Source organism: Grammomys surdaster, unplaced genomic scaffold (genome assembly GCF_004785775.1).
Source record: "Grammomys surdaster isolate TR1022 unplaced genomic scaffold, NIH_TR_1.0 146, whole genome shotgun sequence".
Lineage (NCBI taxonomy): Eukaryota > Metazoa > Chordata > Mammalia > Rodentia > Muridae > Grammomys > Grammomys surdaster.
In genome coordinates, this window is record NW_021604604.1 from 6286850 (window position 1) to 6308256 (window position 21407).

The following is a 21407-nucleotide window of genomic DNA, read 5'->3' on the forward strand; positions in this document are numbered from 1 at the left end:
TCCCAGGTGCTGGGATAATTAGTATGTGCCACCGTAACCAGCTTAAAATAGTTTTAAGGCCTGTCTTAGTTTGGATTTTATTGCTGTGATGAGATATCAGGACAAATGCAAACTTTTAAAAGAATACATTAAATTGGGACTGGCTTACAGTTTCAGAGGTTTAGTCTGCTATCATCATGGTTGGATGTACATGGTAGACATGATGCTGGAGGTGGAACTGAATCCATTTAACTTTTCAGTAGTTAAAGCAGAAGGTATGGCCATTTCACATAGCTTACCAAGCTCTATTTTATAGGAACATTTATAAACATCATTAGACTTGCTTACAGACGCTAGATTTACCTGGTGTGTGGTCTGAATCTGGGACCAAGGCTTCCGTGGGAATGATGCTGCCGATGCTCCAATCTAGGTCTTCTTCAGGATCTTGGGTGAGCCCACAATCCACAGTCCAGTCTCCTGAAGTTGTTTCAAAATTGCAGCTTCCTGCTATGCTTAGGTAGTACCCTAGTGAAACAAGATGCTCACATAAGCTTTTAAAATATCTACAACACTCTATGCCTCACTACGTTTTCGGTGATTTAAATCATTTTATCTCACAATTCTTTTGTTTTTTTTATTTTTGAAATATTTTGGTGTGCATGAATGTGTGTGTGTGTGTGTGTGTGTGTGTTCGCATGTGTGTGTGTGTTCGCATGTGTGTGTGTGTCTGTGTGTGTGTTTGTGTTAGCATGTGTGTGTGTGTCTGTGTGTGTGTGTTTGTGTGTGTGTTTGTGAGTGTGTGTGATATGTATGACTGTGTTTGCATGGCATGCGCTCATGCCATGGAGTGTGTGTGGAGGTCAGAGAACGTTCTCAGGTGTTGTCTAATAAAGCATCTCATCGCTGTTGGCTGCTCCCTGCGCCAGGTTAGTTGCCTGGGGTACTTGCAAAGATTTATTTGCTTGTCCTCTACTCTAGCCACAGAAACACTGAGAACACAGATGCACATTTGTAATGAGAATTCTGAAATTTTGATTTCTTTTTTAAGAAACAGAAATATTGTAAGAATATGTTTTTATTAATCCCAGCCATGGGATATGGGGCTGTTGCAGACTGTCCACAGCAGCTGACTATGATTTGCCTCGTGCTCTAGCAGAGGGATGGTTTCTCCAGTTGCAGGTGGTTTCTGGGGTTTCATGATATTTGGAATTTTGAGAACTTCTTGAAGAGTATATAAATGCTAGGGCCTGAGAGGTGTGGTTGGTTGTTGGTTGGTCAGTTGTTGGTGGTCACTATTTGTTAAGAGCGCATGGGCAAAGAAGAGAAAAGAATAAAATAGATACCCTGATGGTGAAAATCAAACTTGCCTCAAGAAACATAATGCCCGTAATCAATGGGAAGTAGTCTAACAAAAACATTGTCTCCTTTTCTTTCTATCTTCTTTGTGTCCTATCTAGTGTTTGGACATTTGAAGGGGGGAAAGGGGGTAGAGAAGAGTGGAACAAAGATGAATCCACAAAGTAACGAATGCCAGGTACACATACCACTATTCCTGGATTTACGTGAGTTCTGAAAATTTAAACTGAAGTCTTTATGCTAAATGGCAAGTGTTTTACCCACTGAAACATCTCTATAACTCATGTAGTTTAATTATCTATATATGAATTTTATATAGCTGAAACATTTACACTAATCAGTATTGTCTTATTTATTCTCCAGTGCTTTCTCAAGTGATCTAGAATATTTATTTGAGTACTGTCATTTACACATTACATAGTTATCTGGATTAAATAATAATCTTGTAAATGACATACAAAACAGGTTGATGTCCAAATGAGTTTAATGTTATGTTCATACGAATCATTCTGGCTAAATAAACAAGCACATTCCATTGTGTGGGTGTTCAGTACATCCAGACTTGGTCTAATGTTTGAACAGCATGGGTAGTCCATTAGTAAGGCAAAATCACGTATGAAAGGAAAGGTTACTCTGGGTAAAGCAGTAGAGCACACTGGCCACAAATCAACCTATATATCATCTTAGCACATATCCAGGGTAGCCACTAAGATACAAAAGAAGTTATCTTCTAAAGTTATTGGTTGGCAACTCATTCAAAAGTAATTAAGTTTTCAAAATGAAAGCAATTAATGCATAAGAAATGACACTCACTAGTCACCTGTAAAATGATCTAAAATAATGTCCCAGGAACCAGATTTTCATTTGGTCTCCATTTGAGTATAGGGGTTAATAGTTCCTGAGCACACTGTAAAATGTAACTTACACAGACAGAGAGAATTCATGGGTTACTTAATCAGTTTGCAGCAACTGAGATAGCCATTGCATTTTCTCTCTCTTAAATGAATAAAGTTTTGCTATTTCTTAAATTTCTTCTTGGTCATATGTTTTTATATATAAAATGCTAATCTTCACTCATTAAAGCTTAATCATAAAAAAATCTGTGTTAAATGGATGCTGAAGACAGAAAACACAGAATTGATGCTTTCTTACAACTTACTGAATTCCTAAGAGAATTCCTATAGTTTACTTCTTTAGGCACTGTTTCGTATTATCACTTAAAAAAAAAAAAGAATTTTAACAAATTTTCCTTCTTTTAGTACATTGTTTTAACTCATTTTAAGTGAGTATATAATCTATTTATTGTATATGCTTAGTCATGGAGCCTGCTTCATTTGGATGTCAGGCTATCATTCTATAATACAAAATAGGATTGTACTATGCATAGATGTAATAAACTCATTGATCCAAGCATTCAGTCAACACATCATCAAATATTCAGATTAAGTAATATATAATAATATTAAACATTATATATAATATAAAATATTGTGTATGCACAGGACTGTTTTTATGCGGGTTCTGGGGTATTGTATTTTCATACACCTTACTCCTTACCCTTAAACCTAATAGCTCTTGTTCCACTCAGTTTCCAGTCAGGTAATCTTGTCCCTGATCACTCAACTTAACTGTCATAGACTGCTTCAACTTTCAAGATACATCAGAAACCAGGTTATATTTTCTTACATTTCATTCTCCATCCTAAAACAGGTGACTTGCTGTTTTCTAAAGCTAACCTCTGCTTCTTATCCTGTCTCTTGATCAGAACTTCATTCCTAGTCTACAGATCATCTTCTTTAAGGTCATCCATGTTTACTTGTCTTCCAGTGTCACAGTCCCTCCTTATCGCTTTACTGTAACTTGTGTCAGTCTTCCATCTTCATTTCAAAATGCGTGTTCTTATTTAGGATTTTCACCCTGTATATCCTTACTTTTCATTTCCATCTACTTTTAAATAGATGTCCTACAAATATAAACACATGGTGAAATACAGATTAATAATTTCAAACACTTTAGGAACACTCCATTTGAAATATGCGTCCATTACTTCCAAACTATCTCGGTGTTCTCTCCAAGTATTTCCTCTGTGAGATTTCCATTTAACATGAATCTTATCTTCTTTTTTAAAGACTCAAACCTCAACAGTCACTATTGGTTCTATATCCTTTATTAATATACCCAGAACGTCACCAGAACCTAGGTACTTTTCCTTTGAGAATTTATACATTTTCTTATTTGAAGTTTCTTTTTTTTCCAAACTTTTTTATTGAATATTTTATTTATTTACATTTCAAATGTTAACCCCTTTCCAGGTTTCTCCCTCTGGAAACCCCTTATTCTATCCTCCTTCTCCTTGCTTCTCTGAGGGTGTTCCCCCACCTATCCACACACTGCTACCTCCCCACTCTGGCATTCCCCTACACTAGGGTATCAATCTGTCACAGGAACAAGGGACTCTCCTCCCACTGATGCCCGACAAGGTCATCCTCTGCTACATATTTGGCTGGAGCCATGGGTTCCTCCATGTATACTCTTTGTTTGAAGTTTCATAACAACCACATTGATTCAAGCCTATGGTTTATTTGTAGATATTGTCTTTAGCATAGGCTTCATCTTATCTACTTTACAAACTCAAAGAAGTAACCTCAGTCAGGAATCTAAATCTTAGGCTAGAACAAACAAGTCATTACAGGCAGGAATCTAAAACTTAAGCTAGAACACAGAAGAAGGCTTCAGGTGTGAAGATGACTTTGGGCTAGGACAGGGAAGTCTGAGTAGGTACAGATATTTTGGTCATCCTGATAAGCCCTTAGAAATAGTGATTACAGGAGTGATCACAGGACTCTGTTTATTGTCCTGTGTGTTCTTTGGCTATCTGGGTGTATCGGCTTGCTTGTTCTTGACTATTAACATCTATTGTATTACTAGTTCCTCAACCTAGAACTGACCTTAATACTTGCATGTAATTTAAACGATATAAAGGCAAAAAGGGAGGAGGAGGGATGGGATAGGGGAGTACTGGGTGTGGGGGTGGGGAAACAGGATAACATCTGAAATGTAAATAAATAAAATATCAAATAAAAAACCAAACTCAGTCGGGGCGATGGTTGCACACGCCTTAAATCCCAGCACTTGGGAGGCAGAGTCAGGTGGATCTCTTGAGTTTGAGGCCAGCTTAGTCTACAGAGTGAGTTCCAGGACAGCCAGGGCTACACAGAGAAACCCTGTCTCGAAAAACAAAAAAACAAAAACAAAAACAACAAACAAACAAACAAAACAAACTCAAGCCATATTAACCATCGTTAACATTCATTTTGTGTTATTTTATCTTGGTTAAAATAGTCCACTATTCTCATACTCTAAAAACACTTTTGCAAATCTTAACTTTGAATACAATAACCTTTACTTGGATTCAAAGTTTTTAGGCTGAATCTGCCTTATCTTTACAATTGTTTCAACTCCAACAATGTGTTAGAAGATCATCTCTGTAAAATGAACTGACTTTATAAAACATTTATGCTTAGATCTATATCTTTGTTTTTAAAAATACTTTTCTCTAGCAGTTGGTTAATCTTTTTTTAACAATTCTTTCTAGGTCTTACTTAACATAAAAGTTTTTTTCTATTTTTACTTTATGTGTATGCGTGTTTTTCCTAGGTGTATATTACTGTACCACATGTGTAAAGTAAGACAGAATATTTAATTTAAATCACTCTCCCTTTTAAATGAAGGATGTGTATTAAACTAAAACAATCCCTTTTTCTAGGTAACTTGTAATTCAACTAGCCAAGTGTGATATGAACCTCCTTTTTCTTCTCTTTGCTATTTTAGGAATAGTTTGGAATGAAAATGTAGACAACAGCATCTTCAACATGTCATGATGGTAAATCTGGATGGTCACAGGTGTGAGAATCCATATTGACCACCCAGCACAAAACTCAACTCCAAATGGACCAAATATCTAAACATAAACTCAGATACACTAAAGCTGATTGAGGAGAAGTAGGGAATATCCTTGAACTCATAGGCATAGGAAAAGGCTCTCTGAAGAGAACAGTGTTAGAACAAGCATGAAGATCATCAATTAATACATAGAACTTCATGAAAAGGAAATGTTTCTGCAAGGCAGAGGACATTATTACTCAGACAAGGCAGAGGCCTATATAATAGAAAAAGATTTTTACCAACACCATACCCAGTAGAGGAATAATATCCAAAGTACATAAAGAACTCAAGAAACTAGATATCAAAAACCTAAATAACACAATTAAAACTGTGGTACAGATTCAAACAAAGAATTCACAAATGAGGAAACTCAAATGGCTGAGAAACACTTAAAGAAATGTTAAACATCTTTAGCCAACAGGGAAATGAATATCATAACTACTTTGAGATTTCATCTTATGCCTGTCAAAATGGTTTAGATCAACAAAACTAGTAACAGCACATTCTAATGAGGATGTAGTGTAATAGGGACACTCATCCATTGTTGGTAGGAGTTGAAACTTGTATAGCCCCTTTGACATCTATGTGGTGGTTCCTCAGGAAAATAAGAATACATTTAATTTAGGATCCAGCTATACAACCATCAGGCATAAACCCAACACAATCCTTTATCTTACTACAGATACTCGCTCAATCATGTTCATTGCTGATTTATTTATAACAGCCATTGAATATAAACAATGTAGCTGTTCCTCAACAGTGAAGTATATAAAGAAAATGTGATACATTTACACAATGGAGTTTTACTCAGATGTTTAAAAAAAATGACATGAAATTGCAATGTAAATGAATGAAATTTGAAAAGATTATCCTGAGTGAGGTATCCCACACACAAAAGACAAATATGGTATTTTCTTTTATATGGATATTAGCTGTTGTCAATGATAACCAAACTGAAAAATGTAGAACCACAGAGGTTCAGTATAAAGAAAGGTGCCTACATAGACCCTTCACCCAGTGATTCTGTTTTCTTTGGCACAGTATGACACACATACTACTACCAAAATAAATAAATAAATAAATAAACAAACAAACAAACAAACAAACACCAAAGCAGCCACAAACATTTGATCTACATGATATCTTGCCTGTAAGGTATGCTGGGACAATGGTGGCACAAAGCTTATGGTGAGTAACCAACAACTATCTGATTTGACTTAAAGCCCATTCCATAAAATGGAAACAATACCTAGCCCTGCTTGGGTGACTAAATACCTGAGACTAGATAGCTCAGACACCTAGGGTTAAATCAAATATTGTTCTAAAAAAGAGCAAGGAAATGACTCCCATTGGCATTCTGCTGTCCTCACAAATCAGTGCCTTCTGCCATCATCATATCATCAGAGAAAGTAGAATCTAGGCACTGGAAACTACTGTAGGAAAAATTTCTAAGAAAAGTTTGGTTTTTATCTTAAGCCAGAAGAATGAAAAATTAGTTATTTGCTTTTTCCTTTTTAAATAGAAATATATCTTTATGTTTAAGAATATGTCCACATTTATATTTTACAGGTGCCTTTTAACTTGCTTCTTTTAGTTGTAAAAGTACATAGTGACATACTTCAGAGACAACTCTCTTAGGGATATGATTTTCTGAGACCTTTTCAAAGTTTTCTCATGGAGAGATACAGATGTTGAAGGTCGTACAAAAATCCTTGTGTGGGCTTTATGATGTTGGACAGGAGTTTTAAATATTCCATAAAGTACGTTCAAAATGACTTGCTGGGGTGTGTGTGATGGTTTAAAACCTTTTCTATGCTGTTCATGTTGAGATGACGGTCAATAACTTTGCTGTACCAACTGATCCCCTTTTGTCATTATGTTTTGGGGACACAAAGATAATATATACCTAATTTCTACTTTAAAAATTCAGTAATGAGGCAAGACCAGTTGTTTCTTAGTTTTTTGATGACTAATATATGTGATGAGGACCTGTCAGGTTACCTGTGGTATGTTCTCCACTTGCTTGGTTTGGAGTCTTACAGTTTACCAGCACAGCTTCAGTAGCAGAGACTGAAGCTTAGGGGCTGAGCATTTCTCAACTGGGAAGCAAACATCTTAGACTCTTTTGTGGTAGCTGTATTAAAGAAACTATATTTTTAACATCAAAAGTCGCATTGGAAAATATATATTTTAGGTCAAGGGAAGCAGGTAGGATTCTAAAAATAAATTAAATTGAACTCAAGGCAGAGAATTCAGAATAAGACCAGTAAATCTCATAGTCAATCTTTTGGAGACATCCTGAGAAGGTAAGAGAGAACTGGAGGTTTTGCTCATGTGAACTTTTAGTGACTTTGTCCTATATAAAAGTCATTTTGCTACACTGCCCAGGCATAGAATTGGAGCCTTCAGAGTGTAAAGGATTGTATTGGTCTGTACCCTTTTCTACCAGACAAGGTTCAACTAGTGTTTTAAATATTAACCTTGATATCCTCATCTGTCTATAATAATTCCTAAAAATATATTTATAGGTATCCTCATAATGTGTCTGCAATATTCTTTAAAATTTCACCAGTAGCTACTTCAATAAGAAGACAACTAAAAGATGGAGTCCTTACTGCTCTGTACTTTGGATGATATTGTTTAACTAAAGACTTAAAGCTACTAGCTTTTAGATTTCATGCTGTATGGCTTGGAAATTAATATTTAAACATATATCTTTTTCCAAGTACTTACAGCACTAACATATAATAGTTTTAAACCATAGCAATGCACTTAGTTCACTGAGTGTGGAAGTTTAGGCAATTTCCAGTTTTAGGCAACTTCAGGGTACACTGTGTCTTCCCTGTGGGCTACCCTTCTACCTTCATTCTCATTCACACGTAAGAGAGACACATTTCTTCTGGTATCACATGTCCTCATCATATAGAAATAAGAAGAGACAGTAAGAAGAGAGGTATGTTTTCCTTGTTTGGCTTTTTTCTCATGAAGAAGATTCCTCCCTCAAACTGTTATTTTGTTCTCATTGACCTCTGTCATCTTTGTGAAAGTTTGGCTATGTTTTAGTTACTAGTTGTTAAAATGCTACTATAAATAAAATGAACAGATTTGATTTTATATAGATTCAATGCTTCAATTGAATGGAAAAAAATGGAGAATATCCTAACAAGTTCTTTCAGGATGGACAAGACTGAAATTTATGCTCTAAGCATCTTTAATGTTCCCCCTTCTTTTCATTTCATGTAATGTCAAATTCATTTGTGAATGAGCAGTTTAAATCTCAGGTGTCCTGACTCAGAGCATACTAATTTTTGTGGTGGGCTATTTGTAAGGCACTTGGTGGGAATTATAGTTGCTATCGTTTATTTGAAAGGCTATTAATTATGCTCTACTGGCACTTCAATTGTTTTATTACTTTGAGTTATTGTAAAAATTTCTAAGTGTTGACTTAGTACCTCTAAGCTGCATTGTATCTGTATGAACATTCAGTAAATGATATGAAATAAGACATGTTTTATATTTCCCAATAATGTGTATTAATCATGCTTTTCAAAATTGTGATTACTTTTGAAGAACTCCATTCAGATGATGATCTTTCAAAGAACTTAAACATTACTGGCATTCTTTTAAGCAACAGCCATCTTCTCAGTGGTATATTATTTAGCCAGTTGACAGCATGATCAGGGGAAATACTTATAAACATGAAAATATGTACATAGTAAATTATTTTTATACATCAAATTCACACATTCATCTAATTTAATCACACCACAAAGCAAGGTATAGAAATATTTATGTTACTTCAAGTGAATAATTCTTTTAATTCCTGCCAATTTATATTGAGCATGATTTCAAATAATCTGGATGAATGGGAAATAATGCTATAGTGGAACAGTTCTTTATGTACATGCTGTAAGGAGAAGGAAAAGCATCCACCCATTACAACATAGCCCACTCCTTGATGGGAGACTACTACAGTGAATATAGTAATGAAAAGACATCATTTTTAAATTAATGACTAATATTCTTAAAAAATTATCTCACTTCTTAAAAATGATATTTTTCTGCAACAAGAAGGAAAAAAACAAATTTTTATATCTGTTCACCACCTATAGCAATACTGAATCATGGGATCAGTGCTTTTATTTGTTCAAGTATAAAGGTCCATGAGATACAAAATATGATTGAACCCCAGCAACAATCTGTTAAAGCACAGACAGAGCTTACATAGAGAGTAAGGAACAATGGGGAACAGATAAATCTCATTAGGAAAGGGAAATAGAATAGATAGTTATGGATAGATGAAGAAGGGTTGGAACTGCTGGATTAAGAGGGAGAGAGGAAAGGAGGGGCTTAAGGGAGGGAATACTGGGAGAGATAGCTAAAATAAAGGGCCATTCGATAGGGATATGGAAAACTAATACTGGAGAGGCTTCTTAAAACATACACATAATATGAAGGCTATCTAAATGAAATTGTGAAACAATATGGTGGGGTAGGGCACAGAACCCCAACCAACCTCCTCTTTTCACTAAACAAAACTTTCAGTACTGGGACTGTGTATATCTAATTGAGTTGTTGGCCAAAAAGGTCCCATGGAAATCCAAAAATAATCTGCGCTGTTGCCAAGACCATAGGTTACTTTCCACAAACTAACATAACAGTCCCATTGCCGAAGATGACATCTGTACAAGTTCCTGAATGTGGAGGAGTTATGCTAGTGCCTATATAGATCCTACACCACTATATTGTCGTGTCTTTGGTACAGTATGGTACTCTGTACACTACCAAAGGGGAAATGTAAACACCAACCCAGCTACAAACATTGTAATTGAGAATGATGTCCTGTCTGTATGCCACTGCAATGATCACACACAACTTGGTTATTTGTGTAAATAACCAGGCACACAGCTTTTGGAAATAATCAACCACTATCTGATTTAACTAGAAGCTCACTCCATTAGATAGAACCCATACCTGATACTACTTGGGTGATCAAGAATGTAAGAATTGTCTAAGGACCAGGTCAGAATACTCTGCTCCTAAACCAGATATGTTCATCAAATCCTTCTCTTCAGCATCCAGGGAACCCCACAAAAGAGGAGGCAGAACTATTTTAAGAGCTGGAGGGTATGGAAGACATCAAGAAGTCAAGGCACTCTAAATAATCATGATCAAAGTTCATATGAACTCACAGAGACTGGGACAGTATGCACAGGGCATGCACTGGTTTAGAGCAAGTCTTTTGCAATGGATTCCACTTTAGAGGTTTTATGGGATTCCTGAATCTGTGAAATTAGTGTGGGTTGTTTTGTGTGTAGGTGTGCCTTCTCTTGGACTCTTTTTTCATTGTCTGTTTATTTTGCTCAATTCTGATGTATTAATTTTTATCTTTTTATTTTACTTTTATTATTATTCATTTGAAAGCTGTTTATTTTCTAGTAAAAACAGAAAAGGCGTGGATTTGGTTGGGAAGGATGGTGAGGAGGAACTAAGAGTAAGAGAAACAGAAACTATAATCAGGGTATATTATGCAAAAACATCTATTATCAATAAATAAAGGGAAATTTTCAAATAAGGGCAAACATAATGAAACAGAAAATTCCCATATGACCACTCCCAGAATAATAAACCAACTTATGATTCAATTCAATATATTAAATGAATAATTTTATTTAATATATGGAGTTAGTTCTTATAGAACACTAAACAATGAGTGACTTATTTACTACAAAGATGAGAAAAATGAATCACTGAGAATATAAATAATGGTAGCTCTCAGTTTTAATATAATTTAATTTAGCTTCAATAAATGAGAGTCTTAGTAAAATTAAAGGCTATATTTTAATATTTCCAAAGGTCAGTTCATTCCATGTATTTCTCAAAATGTCATTTATTCTGTTATCCATAATAAGTCATGAATTTAATTGAAAGAATCCACATTTAACACTTGCAATACATTTATTTACAAGGCCATTAATATAAATACCAGTGAATCCAACTTGAAAAGCTAGTATACCATAACCTATTTGCCTGTGGCTACTCTTTAAGGATGTAAAGAACCATTTTCAAGGTCTTTGAGGAAAATTGCCTGTGTTATTGACATCACATTCCTTTCTGCATAATTTTAAATACTCCTTTCAGTAGCTCATCAAAGTTGGAATAACATTTATCATATGAGTATGTAGTTGGCTTTCGTTTCTATAGCCAGGGTCAAATTTGTATACCTTCAATACCTCAACTATGAGAAACGCAAAATGATATAAGTCAATATGAAAGTAAAGCAAAGAGAAAATATTCATCATCTATATTTGTATAATCAAAATATCACATTATTTTTTAGGTTTGTAAATTTATATTTATACACACACACACACACACACACACACACCATAGACAGTCTCCATTTGTAATTTACAAGTAAACGGTAGTAAACTCATTGGCAGTATTTGTTATGATTTAAAATTAAAGTAGAAAAATTAATTATGAAAACATGAATCACAAAAATATCAAAGAACATTGAAGTTCAATATAATATTCTTTCTACCTAAGTTTTTCATAATAGAAATATTTAGATATTCAATTTTTTGTTTCTAGCACATACTATGTATAGAAACTCATAGAATTTGATATTTACATAAATATTTTCAATGAATATCTTAAATTAAGAAAGGCAATTTAATATTGATGGTGTTTATATTAGATTTTCTACTTGATAAAATCTCGAACTACCTGGGAAAATCTCACATGAAAGGCTGTCTACACTGGGTTGGCTGATGGGAACATCTGTGGAAGATTGTCCTAATTAACATAATTTGTAATGTTAATTTAAATTAAGCTAAATTACTTTGATAAAATAAGTTCAGAAGATCTAGCCCAGTGTGGGCCGGACCATTCTCTAGGCAGGGCAGCCTAAATTGTGTAAGATAGAGTAACTAGCACAGCACTCAGCATGAATTCATTCACCCTTTTGTTCCACTCTATGGACGTGATGTGACCAGTTCTTGCAGCCTTGCATTCCCCACAGTGATGGAAAGGTAACCTGGATTTATTAGCTAAAATAAATTTCCTCCCCTACATTTTCATGAATATTATGTAATTGCACCAGAAATAAAATTAGAACAATATAATGAGAAATTTTTATTTGAAATCTAAGTGGCATTTCTTTCTATTCAATTAGATATGTCAAAGGCATCATGTCCAAACTATTCTTCCTTTAGATTTTACATAAATTAACCCAACTTTCTATATATTTATATCTACATCTGCATCTACTTCTACATCTTTTAGGGGAAATTGTGAATTCACAAATGTTTTAGAGCATTCTCTTATAACCTTATTAGAATTAATTTCTTACAATTAGTGTCATGTTTTGATTCATTTAGGAGTACATAGAAATAGTGTTAGAAAATTTAGTAATTTAAATAAGAGACATTCTTGTTCAGTATAATTTATGTGATATCAAAGTTATAATACTGTAGCATCAATAATTCAGTTTTCTATTTGATATCATTAATATTGAAAACATTATGTTAAGTGAAATAGGCCAGCAGTATCAAGACATACTTTATATGAATTTCTTAAGACCCATAGAACATACCAATTTAGAGATTTACAGAACACTGGTTGTCATGCCCTATGATTTTAGAGAGCTGTTGTTTAATGGTTAATTTGTAAGTTTCTAAGCATTGTAGAGATGGACATTGGTGATGGTCAAACAATACTATGATTAATTTTAGTATACTCTACATTTAAAATGATTTAAATGAAAAATATTTCTGTTATGCTTATTTTACAAAAGTATTAAGAGATAATGAACACAGCTGCCTGGTGGTGGATGGTGGCATACACTTTTAATCCCAATACTACAGAGGCAGAAGCAGGTGAATTTTTGTGAGTTCCAGGCCAGCCTGGTCTACAGAATGAGTTCCAGGACCATCAGGATTTCACAGAGAAACCCTATCTAAATGCTCTACCCCAAAGAAAGAAGTAGTAAACACATAACATTATAGAGGGAAAAAGTGAGTGTTGTGACAGAATCATTGTCATCTTAGGTCTCAAGAATGAAAGTTATGAAGAATCAAGCAAACCAAACACTACTGGTCTAAAAAAAAAAGAAAGAAAGAAAGAGAAAGTAACAATATGACTCCTAATGATACTTTGCTATGCTCATAGGTGGGTACTTTATTCTACCATCATCACTCCCTCCTGTTGCAGATGGACACAAATAGAGAGAGTCACAGCCAGACATTACCCATACATACACACACACACACACACACACACACACACACACACACAATGACAGAGAACGTATGTTTTTTGGTTTAGCTTAGTATATTTTATTTTGTTGCTGTTCTTTCTTTAAGAACAATCTCCAAAAAAGAGAAAGACATCTATTTCTGTGACAAGGTGATCACAATTAGTTCTCATTTCATTGTGGTATAGGTCATATTCACATGTATAATTCTTTTATCTATTTAAATCTAGACTAGTCCTAATTTGCTTGGTAATCAGAATGGGCTGCAGGTGACTTTTGAGACACCTATAGTTAAACTAAATGAACTTTGGTTAGATTTTCTGTGGCTCTGGAAAGAAGGATACTAGGAGGATCAACTTTGATAGAAGTCAATAAGATGACCTTTCTGTCCTATAAGGTGGTCATGGTACATGAGTGCAAGTTACCTATTGAAGACGAAATTCCATCTTAAGTAAGACATGGAAAGCAGAGAACTAGTTATTCAAGTTCAGAGAGGAAAAACTGCCACAGAATTGATTATCCAGTTCCTCAAAGTCACAACAGTTATTCAGGGTCAAACAGCCAAGTTAAATTGCCAACTCACAAAGTGACCAAATATGATGTTGTGTAGAACACTAGCTTTTGGGGTAGTTTATTTGTAACAAACTATAATTGCAATAAACATCCTGTATGATTTCAAGACTTTGTGTGGTTGTGCTGGACTCGATCTCAATGGTAGATTTTTCTGCATATCATTCACAAGGCCCTGATTTCAATCCTAATCAGTGTGATACCAAGCAAGATTCTCCTTGGAGGCAGACATAGAAATGCAAGCCTGATAATCTAGAATTCCAGAAGGTAAAAACGTGATGATGCAGTGTCTATCTGCGCTATTTTCAAGTACTTCTTCCACAGAGAAGGTGATGGGAATTGGTTTAGTAACAAGATGCACATAACATTTCTTGTACTTTAAAATTATAAACTTGTTTTATTTTTCACACTTCAAAGAATTGAATTTAGAAAATGAAATGAACCTCATAGTCTCACAATCTAATGTGACAGAATTAACAAAAAATATGCTTACTTTTCACTTTTAGGTTTTTTTTCTATTTTATCTATAATTCAACCACCTTTGAAGGAGGGTTGGTAAACGAAATAGAGTTAGTTGATAAAGATAATGTATAGTATAGACAGCTAGTTTATTGTTTTGTACTTCTGACCTCTCTGATGTAGTTCTACAAGCACATATAATGGTGACATCTTTAATATTATTTCATGGAGTTTTCTTTATAAAAGTAAAAAGGAGGAGAGGGCTACTTTTTGGATATTTTGGCAGAAAAGTTGGACAAATATTTGACAGTCTAAATTTAAATTCATGAATGGAAGTAACAAGTAGTAGTAATCTATGTTGCATATTTATAATAGGGCATATATTTATGTGTATGTGTGGATGTGATTCTGCATGTTCCACAGCACTTGTATGGAGGTCAGAGGGCAGTAGTGGGTGTCCATGGTTTTCATTTTGCATGTTCAAATCAGGGTCCCTTGTTCTTTTCTCCTATGCATTTCATCTATCTAGCCTGCCTATTTCTGGAGACTCTTCCATCTTTGCCTCCTATCTTCCCTTAGGCACACAAGGAATACAGACATGTTCTATAATGGTCAAATGTATGTGCATTCTGAGGAAGCAACTTCAGGTCCTCACACTTACATGAGAAGTGATTTATGTTCTGAGCCACCTCTCCAACCCCTAAAAGAACATTTCTTCTGATCCATCCATGCCATTAGAGAAGGCATGAGCTTATAAGGCCACATAGTGGCAGGTAGATATACTCACCACAATGAGTTTCATCAGACCTGTCGGAGCAGTCTGGCTTGTAGTCACAAACAAGGTAGGATGCAATGCACTTCTTGTCCTGGCACAAAAAATCATTGACTTCTGAACAAATATCAGTGGTTTCTCCAACTATGGAAAAAGAAACAAAACCAGCATTGATTTAATAATGCTAGTACACTTTAAGACAGCTGTTGCATACATTTCTAATTTTAAAGTTAGTAATTTTTAACAACTGCCCAAGGTAGACTTCTGGACAGCCACCTGTCTTTCATTCCACCTCCAGTTATTCATCACATCACTCATCTCCTACATTTTCATTAAATTAATTTGTTTTAAAGAAGTTCTGCACATGTAATCAATGTATACCGACCACTGGCACCACACATCTTCCTACTAGCCCCACCTATACCAATTCTTCTACACTGGTTTGTGACCTACTGCCATTAACAGGGGAAGTCTGCATGATAATGGGTTTGTAAATATCCATAAACACCTGATTAGCTCAGAAGTGAATACAGAACTAACAGTGACTTCTTTTCTCAGCGAATCTATCAAAAGCCAATAATTCAGAGTAAAGGGGCAGGTTGTATCGTTCAGCCTTTTAAAGGCTGATCATTTTCGTATAAATAGATTAAAACTCTAGTTCATGGGTCAAACATCCTTTGTAGTTGTTGGATCAGACTAATTTTATAGAACCTTTTCCCTAAGTTCTGCAGTTAAATTATGTGTTCTGCCTAAATGTTTCAAAGTTTATGGTATATACTTTGTTCCCATCCTTTTAACAGCTATCTCCTTTCCAACTGCAGACTTTTCCTTTGTGGCTGCTAAATAGTGTGCTGTTCAACCACAGACTCAAAGAAAGAACTTGTTTTCTTGTGCCCTTGCATTGGTAATCCTTCTGCTAGGTCTGACATTATAGATCTCATCTCCTTTAAGAGCTCTTTGATCTGGGTTATTTCCACTTTACTAAGCAGTACCCATAGCTCTGTCGCTATATTCTGCACTCTGGTGGAACAGAAATTTCTATTATATCCTACTGGAATAGTAGTTCATTTAATATTTATTTGGTAATTAATAAGTGCAGGTTATGATAACTGAAGTCATACTGGTTCCACTAAGGAGGAGTTAGTAGATATTCATAGAATCTTCAAAGTACTCATTTTTTTAAATTTCCATTGTAATAGATATACAGATAAATACTATATCATAGCTTTACAGTATTTTAAAATTATAAAACAATTTTAAAATAATCTTCAACATCATAATTAAGCTTATAAACAAATGTCTTTATTGTATAAAATACTATAGGCTGGTAATTTAGATAATTTAAGTTGCATTTTTATGAATGAAAAGATAAAACTTTTTTAGATTCCACCTTAGTGCATTTCTACTACCTTTGAGTCATTTTTTATGCTACTAAATTTGTAAAACATTTTTAGCTAAACCTTGTACAATTTCCCCACCTATTAATGAAATAAGATGGTGCAAATTTAAAGAAGGAAGGAGAGGTAATCTAAGACTATAGTCAACAATTTAAGTATAAAAAACTTGTTACAGTACTGTAATTAACTCTAGTGAGAATTTATTGTGAAACCAACACAGTATATGAACACTCTTTAGTATGGAAGTCTATGCATTTTGGGTTATCTTATTTTTTTCAACATATGAATCTATATAATTACTCCATGGGGAAATGATGTTTTGACTTTGAACAGTTAACATACACTCTTTTAATTATTTAAAATATGACAACTACACTAAATCTTTAAATAAAGCTTATTTTCATCAGAAATATATAACTGCAAAGATATGAAGAGACTGGCAGTCAGTATCCTAAAGTACAATGAATTGAATGACTTGAATGACATCTATGGTTTCTGTGGAACAGCAGGTATAGCAGGCACAAATAAATTTAATGAAGGAGACTTCAAAATCCGAAGAAAGTGTCTTTTAAGAAAAGAAAGTGGTAAATTTAAAAAAGAGAGATTAGTGATCCAGCACCTTGCACATAAACAGTCATAATCAATCTGTTTGGTCACCCAAATGATAAAAAATAGCTATTGAGCTGGTTGACAAATATGTGAAATGAAATATATTCTCACATATTCTATAGGTGATGACACCAGAAATGGAAGGTCATTATTGATCAGAATAATCTGAGTAGTAGTACATGGCTTCTAACTAAGATAAGACAACATGTTTATTCAACTAAAATAATAGCTTAGCAGAGTATGTTTTTGCTGCTCATACGTACATATGTTTAAGCCTGACTATTTGGCATTGGGTAACCTATCTGGGGGCACATCTTCAGAGAAAACTGATTCTCCTTCTTTCAGCAGTCATCCACTGCCTATAGCTCTTCATTTCAGCCTTGTGAGATTTCTGTCATCTATGTTGCCATGCCAACTGGTATTGTCATTGTCCAAGACTTGCTGAGGTAACAATATTATGAAATTTTCATGAGTGCAGATCCTTGTAATAAACAGAAGATACTATCTTACAGGAAACACTATGGTCTAGTGGCTCTTACAAACTTTCAATCCCTTCTTTCATGATGTTCCCTGAGCCTTAGCTGTAGAACTTGTCTTATACATGTGTCGTTTCATCTGCAGCTGGCCAAATGGGGAGAATAATTGATCACATATTCCAAACCCTAGTGAATGGTTTTGAAAGAGAGCGGTGGGTACATGGAAGGTGATATATAGGAGAAAGAGGGGGAAACTATGTAAATATTTTCCTGATACCTGAAATTCTAAAACAACAAACAAAACAAATAAAAGTAGAATTTGTAATATAGTACTGAAAATGTATTCGAACACTGTGCTATGTGATGTAATTGAGGGTGTTTATGGATTACTTTCAGAGGAGCATAAAATAGCCCTATCCCATACTGTTATGGTATATAAATTTAATGCCTTTTTATCTTTGGATGGTCTTTAGATACTTAGCTAGTAGGGGGATAGGAGGTGTATGCCAGGCAACTCATCTGAAAGAAAACACTCTTTATAGGAATTTCTTCATAAACTCTATTATTCTTAGTTTCCTTGTCCAAATTCCACAACATATTGCATACTAATATATTTAAGTTACTCGCATTTATTTGAAGGAATACCAACATTTATAGTAATAAAAGGGGAAAATCTATGCTACAAGTATTTTTTCATAGGAGACTGCCCATTATACCTGATTGACCTGTTGTTCTAGAAAAGACTGTGTGAGCAAGGCTTGCAAATAAAATCAACATTGCAGGCAAGGGGATATTTTGTGGTCAGTAGTTCCACATGTCTAGAAATAACATTACTCTTTATTCTCTGTGTTTACTGTTTAAATCTTTTATATTCAGTGAGAATGTGGGGTTTAAAGAAGGACAGTGTATGTATTGGACAATTGATAGCAAAACATTTGAAATTGTCACTGTAGTGATCTCAATGACATGAAACTTCAGTTAGTGTCAAAATGATCAGAGTAAGAAACTACTGTGCTGCATAGCAGTGCATAGAGAGAGCTTAGACACATAAACAAATGTGACTTCAGTTGACATACATAGAGGAATATACTTAAGGTTGATTTTATACTGTTCTAAAATAAAAATGTGATTTTATAAACTCTTTATACACTTTTGAAGGAAGTATATACACAAACTTCCCCTGTCTATCATAAAACCAGATGTTTATCTTGAACATTTTACATATAGATGAATTTTAAATATCTATTTCTTATTTATGCTCATATAATTTAAACCATATATTAATGCATACTTCAAATTAACGGTTTAAAAGATTGTACAGAAAAATCATGTAAAGGTATAAGAAGAAAGAAGAGATATCTGATAAACGAGGAACATCTTTGATTTTTCTTTTGTGCTCAACAGAAAGCAACATTGTTATTAGTGTGATTGCAATCTGTCTTCCTGGACATAAGCTTTCAGCCTTCTCAAAGTAGAAGAGCCTCATGGAAGTTAAAGTTGTCTGAATGTCAAGGCCTTATTACTCTGTGGAAGTCTTCAGTGAGTCTTCTGGAGGAAGATCTTTTTATTCATTCACAAACTCCCATAATTATTGGAAAGACAAACGTGATCAGAGAAAGATGAACTAACACAAACTTTATTTCAATATGTTTTTATTTTTTACTATATAGGAGTTAACATTCAATTTCTGATTCCACTACCCAAAATATTTGCAGCCTTAAAATAATTTACATAAAGATGATCTAGAGATATATTAGCAAGATTTTAAAAGATATTATTTGGGGATAAAATTATTGATTTATTAATACTCCTATTTATTTTCTATTTTTAATCATTGAAATTACATATTAATCTGGCTATAGATTAAAAGAACCCATTTAATACTTTGCATGCTGCTTATATCTAAAGCAATTAAGAGAATGAAAGCATGATCCAGCCAGATGAATTCCTGTGAGTTGCAGATAATCAGGATAATCACCTAATTCCACGTTTGCATTTCTACCACAGTGGTACAATTAAGAGAATTCTAATTAACCACTGAGAAATCAGCAACAAAAATAAATCCAGGATGTTCCCTTGGGCAGTGCACAATGGATTTAAAAAGGAATATGTAGATGATACAGCTAGGGAAGTGAAATGTATCAGAATTTTGTAAGGAGAAAAAATTAGAGAAACAAAGGATTAAAAATTCTCAAAAGGTTAGGTACAGTCACCAGGCCTCAAAATACAAATGTGGCATGTCCTCTCTTCACAGCTTAAAATCTTATGCTTTGTGTGATTAATTTGTGGATCTAAGAAACTATACACGGTCTGTAGTGAGGTATACTTTTAGAAGTGGGGGATTGCAGAATAGAGATGAAATGGAAGTTGAAAAAGAAAATACTGGAGGCCAAAAGTTTCAACCAATTCTAGGATGATGGGTACAGAAGAATGAAAGGGTAGGGCAACTGCCAACCAAAATTAAATGTGCTTGAGAAGAACTGACTTGAGAACCTATGATCTTGAAATCAAGTATATCATAGAATGAGAGGGGAGAGTAGAATAAATGTTATGTGCAAGAATATCTGTATGGGCAAGGGCATCCCAGGAGCTGATGGTTTAAGCAGGGATGGTGACAGAACAGTTGTAGAGGGAAAAATAGAAAGTCAGTTAGACAATTCTAAGGCCATATGAAGAAACTTTGTGAAACCACACTGGTTTGTAAGGTTGTTTATATTAGAGTTAAAAACTGAGTATGAACAGGATATTCTACATGGGTGATATCTTCCGGTTGCATTGCTGTGAAGAGACACGGTACCAAGGCAACTCTCATAAAGGCAAATATTTAATTGTGGCTGGTCTACACTTTCAGAGGTTCAGTTCATTATCATGTCAGGAAGCATGGGAGCATGACAGCATCTAGACTGACATGATGCTGGATCAAGAGCTGAGAGGTCTACATCTTGATCCAAAGGCAGCCAAGAGGGGACTGGATTCTGCACACACACACACACACACACACACACACCACCCCCCCACACACACACAGACACACACACACACACACACATTCTCAAAGCCTGCTTCCATCACCAAACCTACAGCAACAAGGCCACTGTTCCTAATACTGCCATCCCCTATGGGCTAAAACACATGAGTCTATGGGGACAAACCTATTTAAGCCACCACATTCTTCTCCCTAGTCCCCACAGGTTTACAGCCATAACATAATTGAAAATGCATTTAGTCCAACTTCAATGGTCCCCTATCACAGTCTTAACAATGTTGTAAAATGGTATACCACTATCTCAACAATGTTTAAAAATCTAAATTTCAAAGTTGCTTCTGAAATTTATACAATTGCTGAACTTTCAAAAGCAAAAAAGCAGAACATATTCTTCCACCATACCATGGCATGTTACCACTCCAAAACATAAAGAGGAGAGCAGAGTTTGGAAATAATGGACCAAACATAGACTGATAACCAGATGGGCAAACTCCAAACTTTGGATCTCCAAATCTGATGACAAAATGCTCTTTCGATCTCTAATTCCTTTCATATTGTTGACTGCAACACAGTTCTTTCTCTTGGGTTGTTTTCAATCCTT

General features: G+C 34.6%; 1 protein-coding gene across 1 annotated transcript in view; it reads right to left on the bottom strand.

Annotated features, from left to right (window-relative positions):
- The window catches only part of Malrd1 (MAM and LDL receptor class A domain containing 1), a 639509-nt gene that overhangs the window by 185184 nt on the left and 432918 nt on the right, over positions 1–21407 (bottom strand). The window contains exons 29-30 of the mRNA XM_028764924.1: positions 15354–15482; positions 343–504 (exon numbers count right to left, since the gene is read on the bottom strand). Coding sequence (XP_028620757.1) covers positions 343–504; positions 15354–15482 — 291 coding nt within the window. The remainder of the gene's footprint in view (positions 1–342; positions 505–15353; positions 15483–21407) is intronic.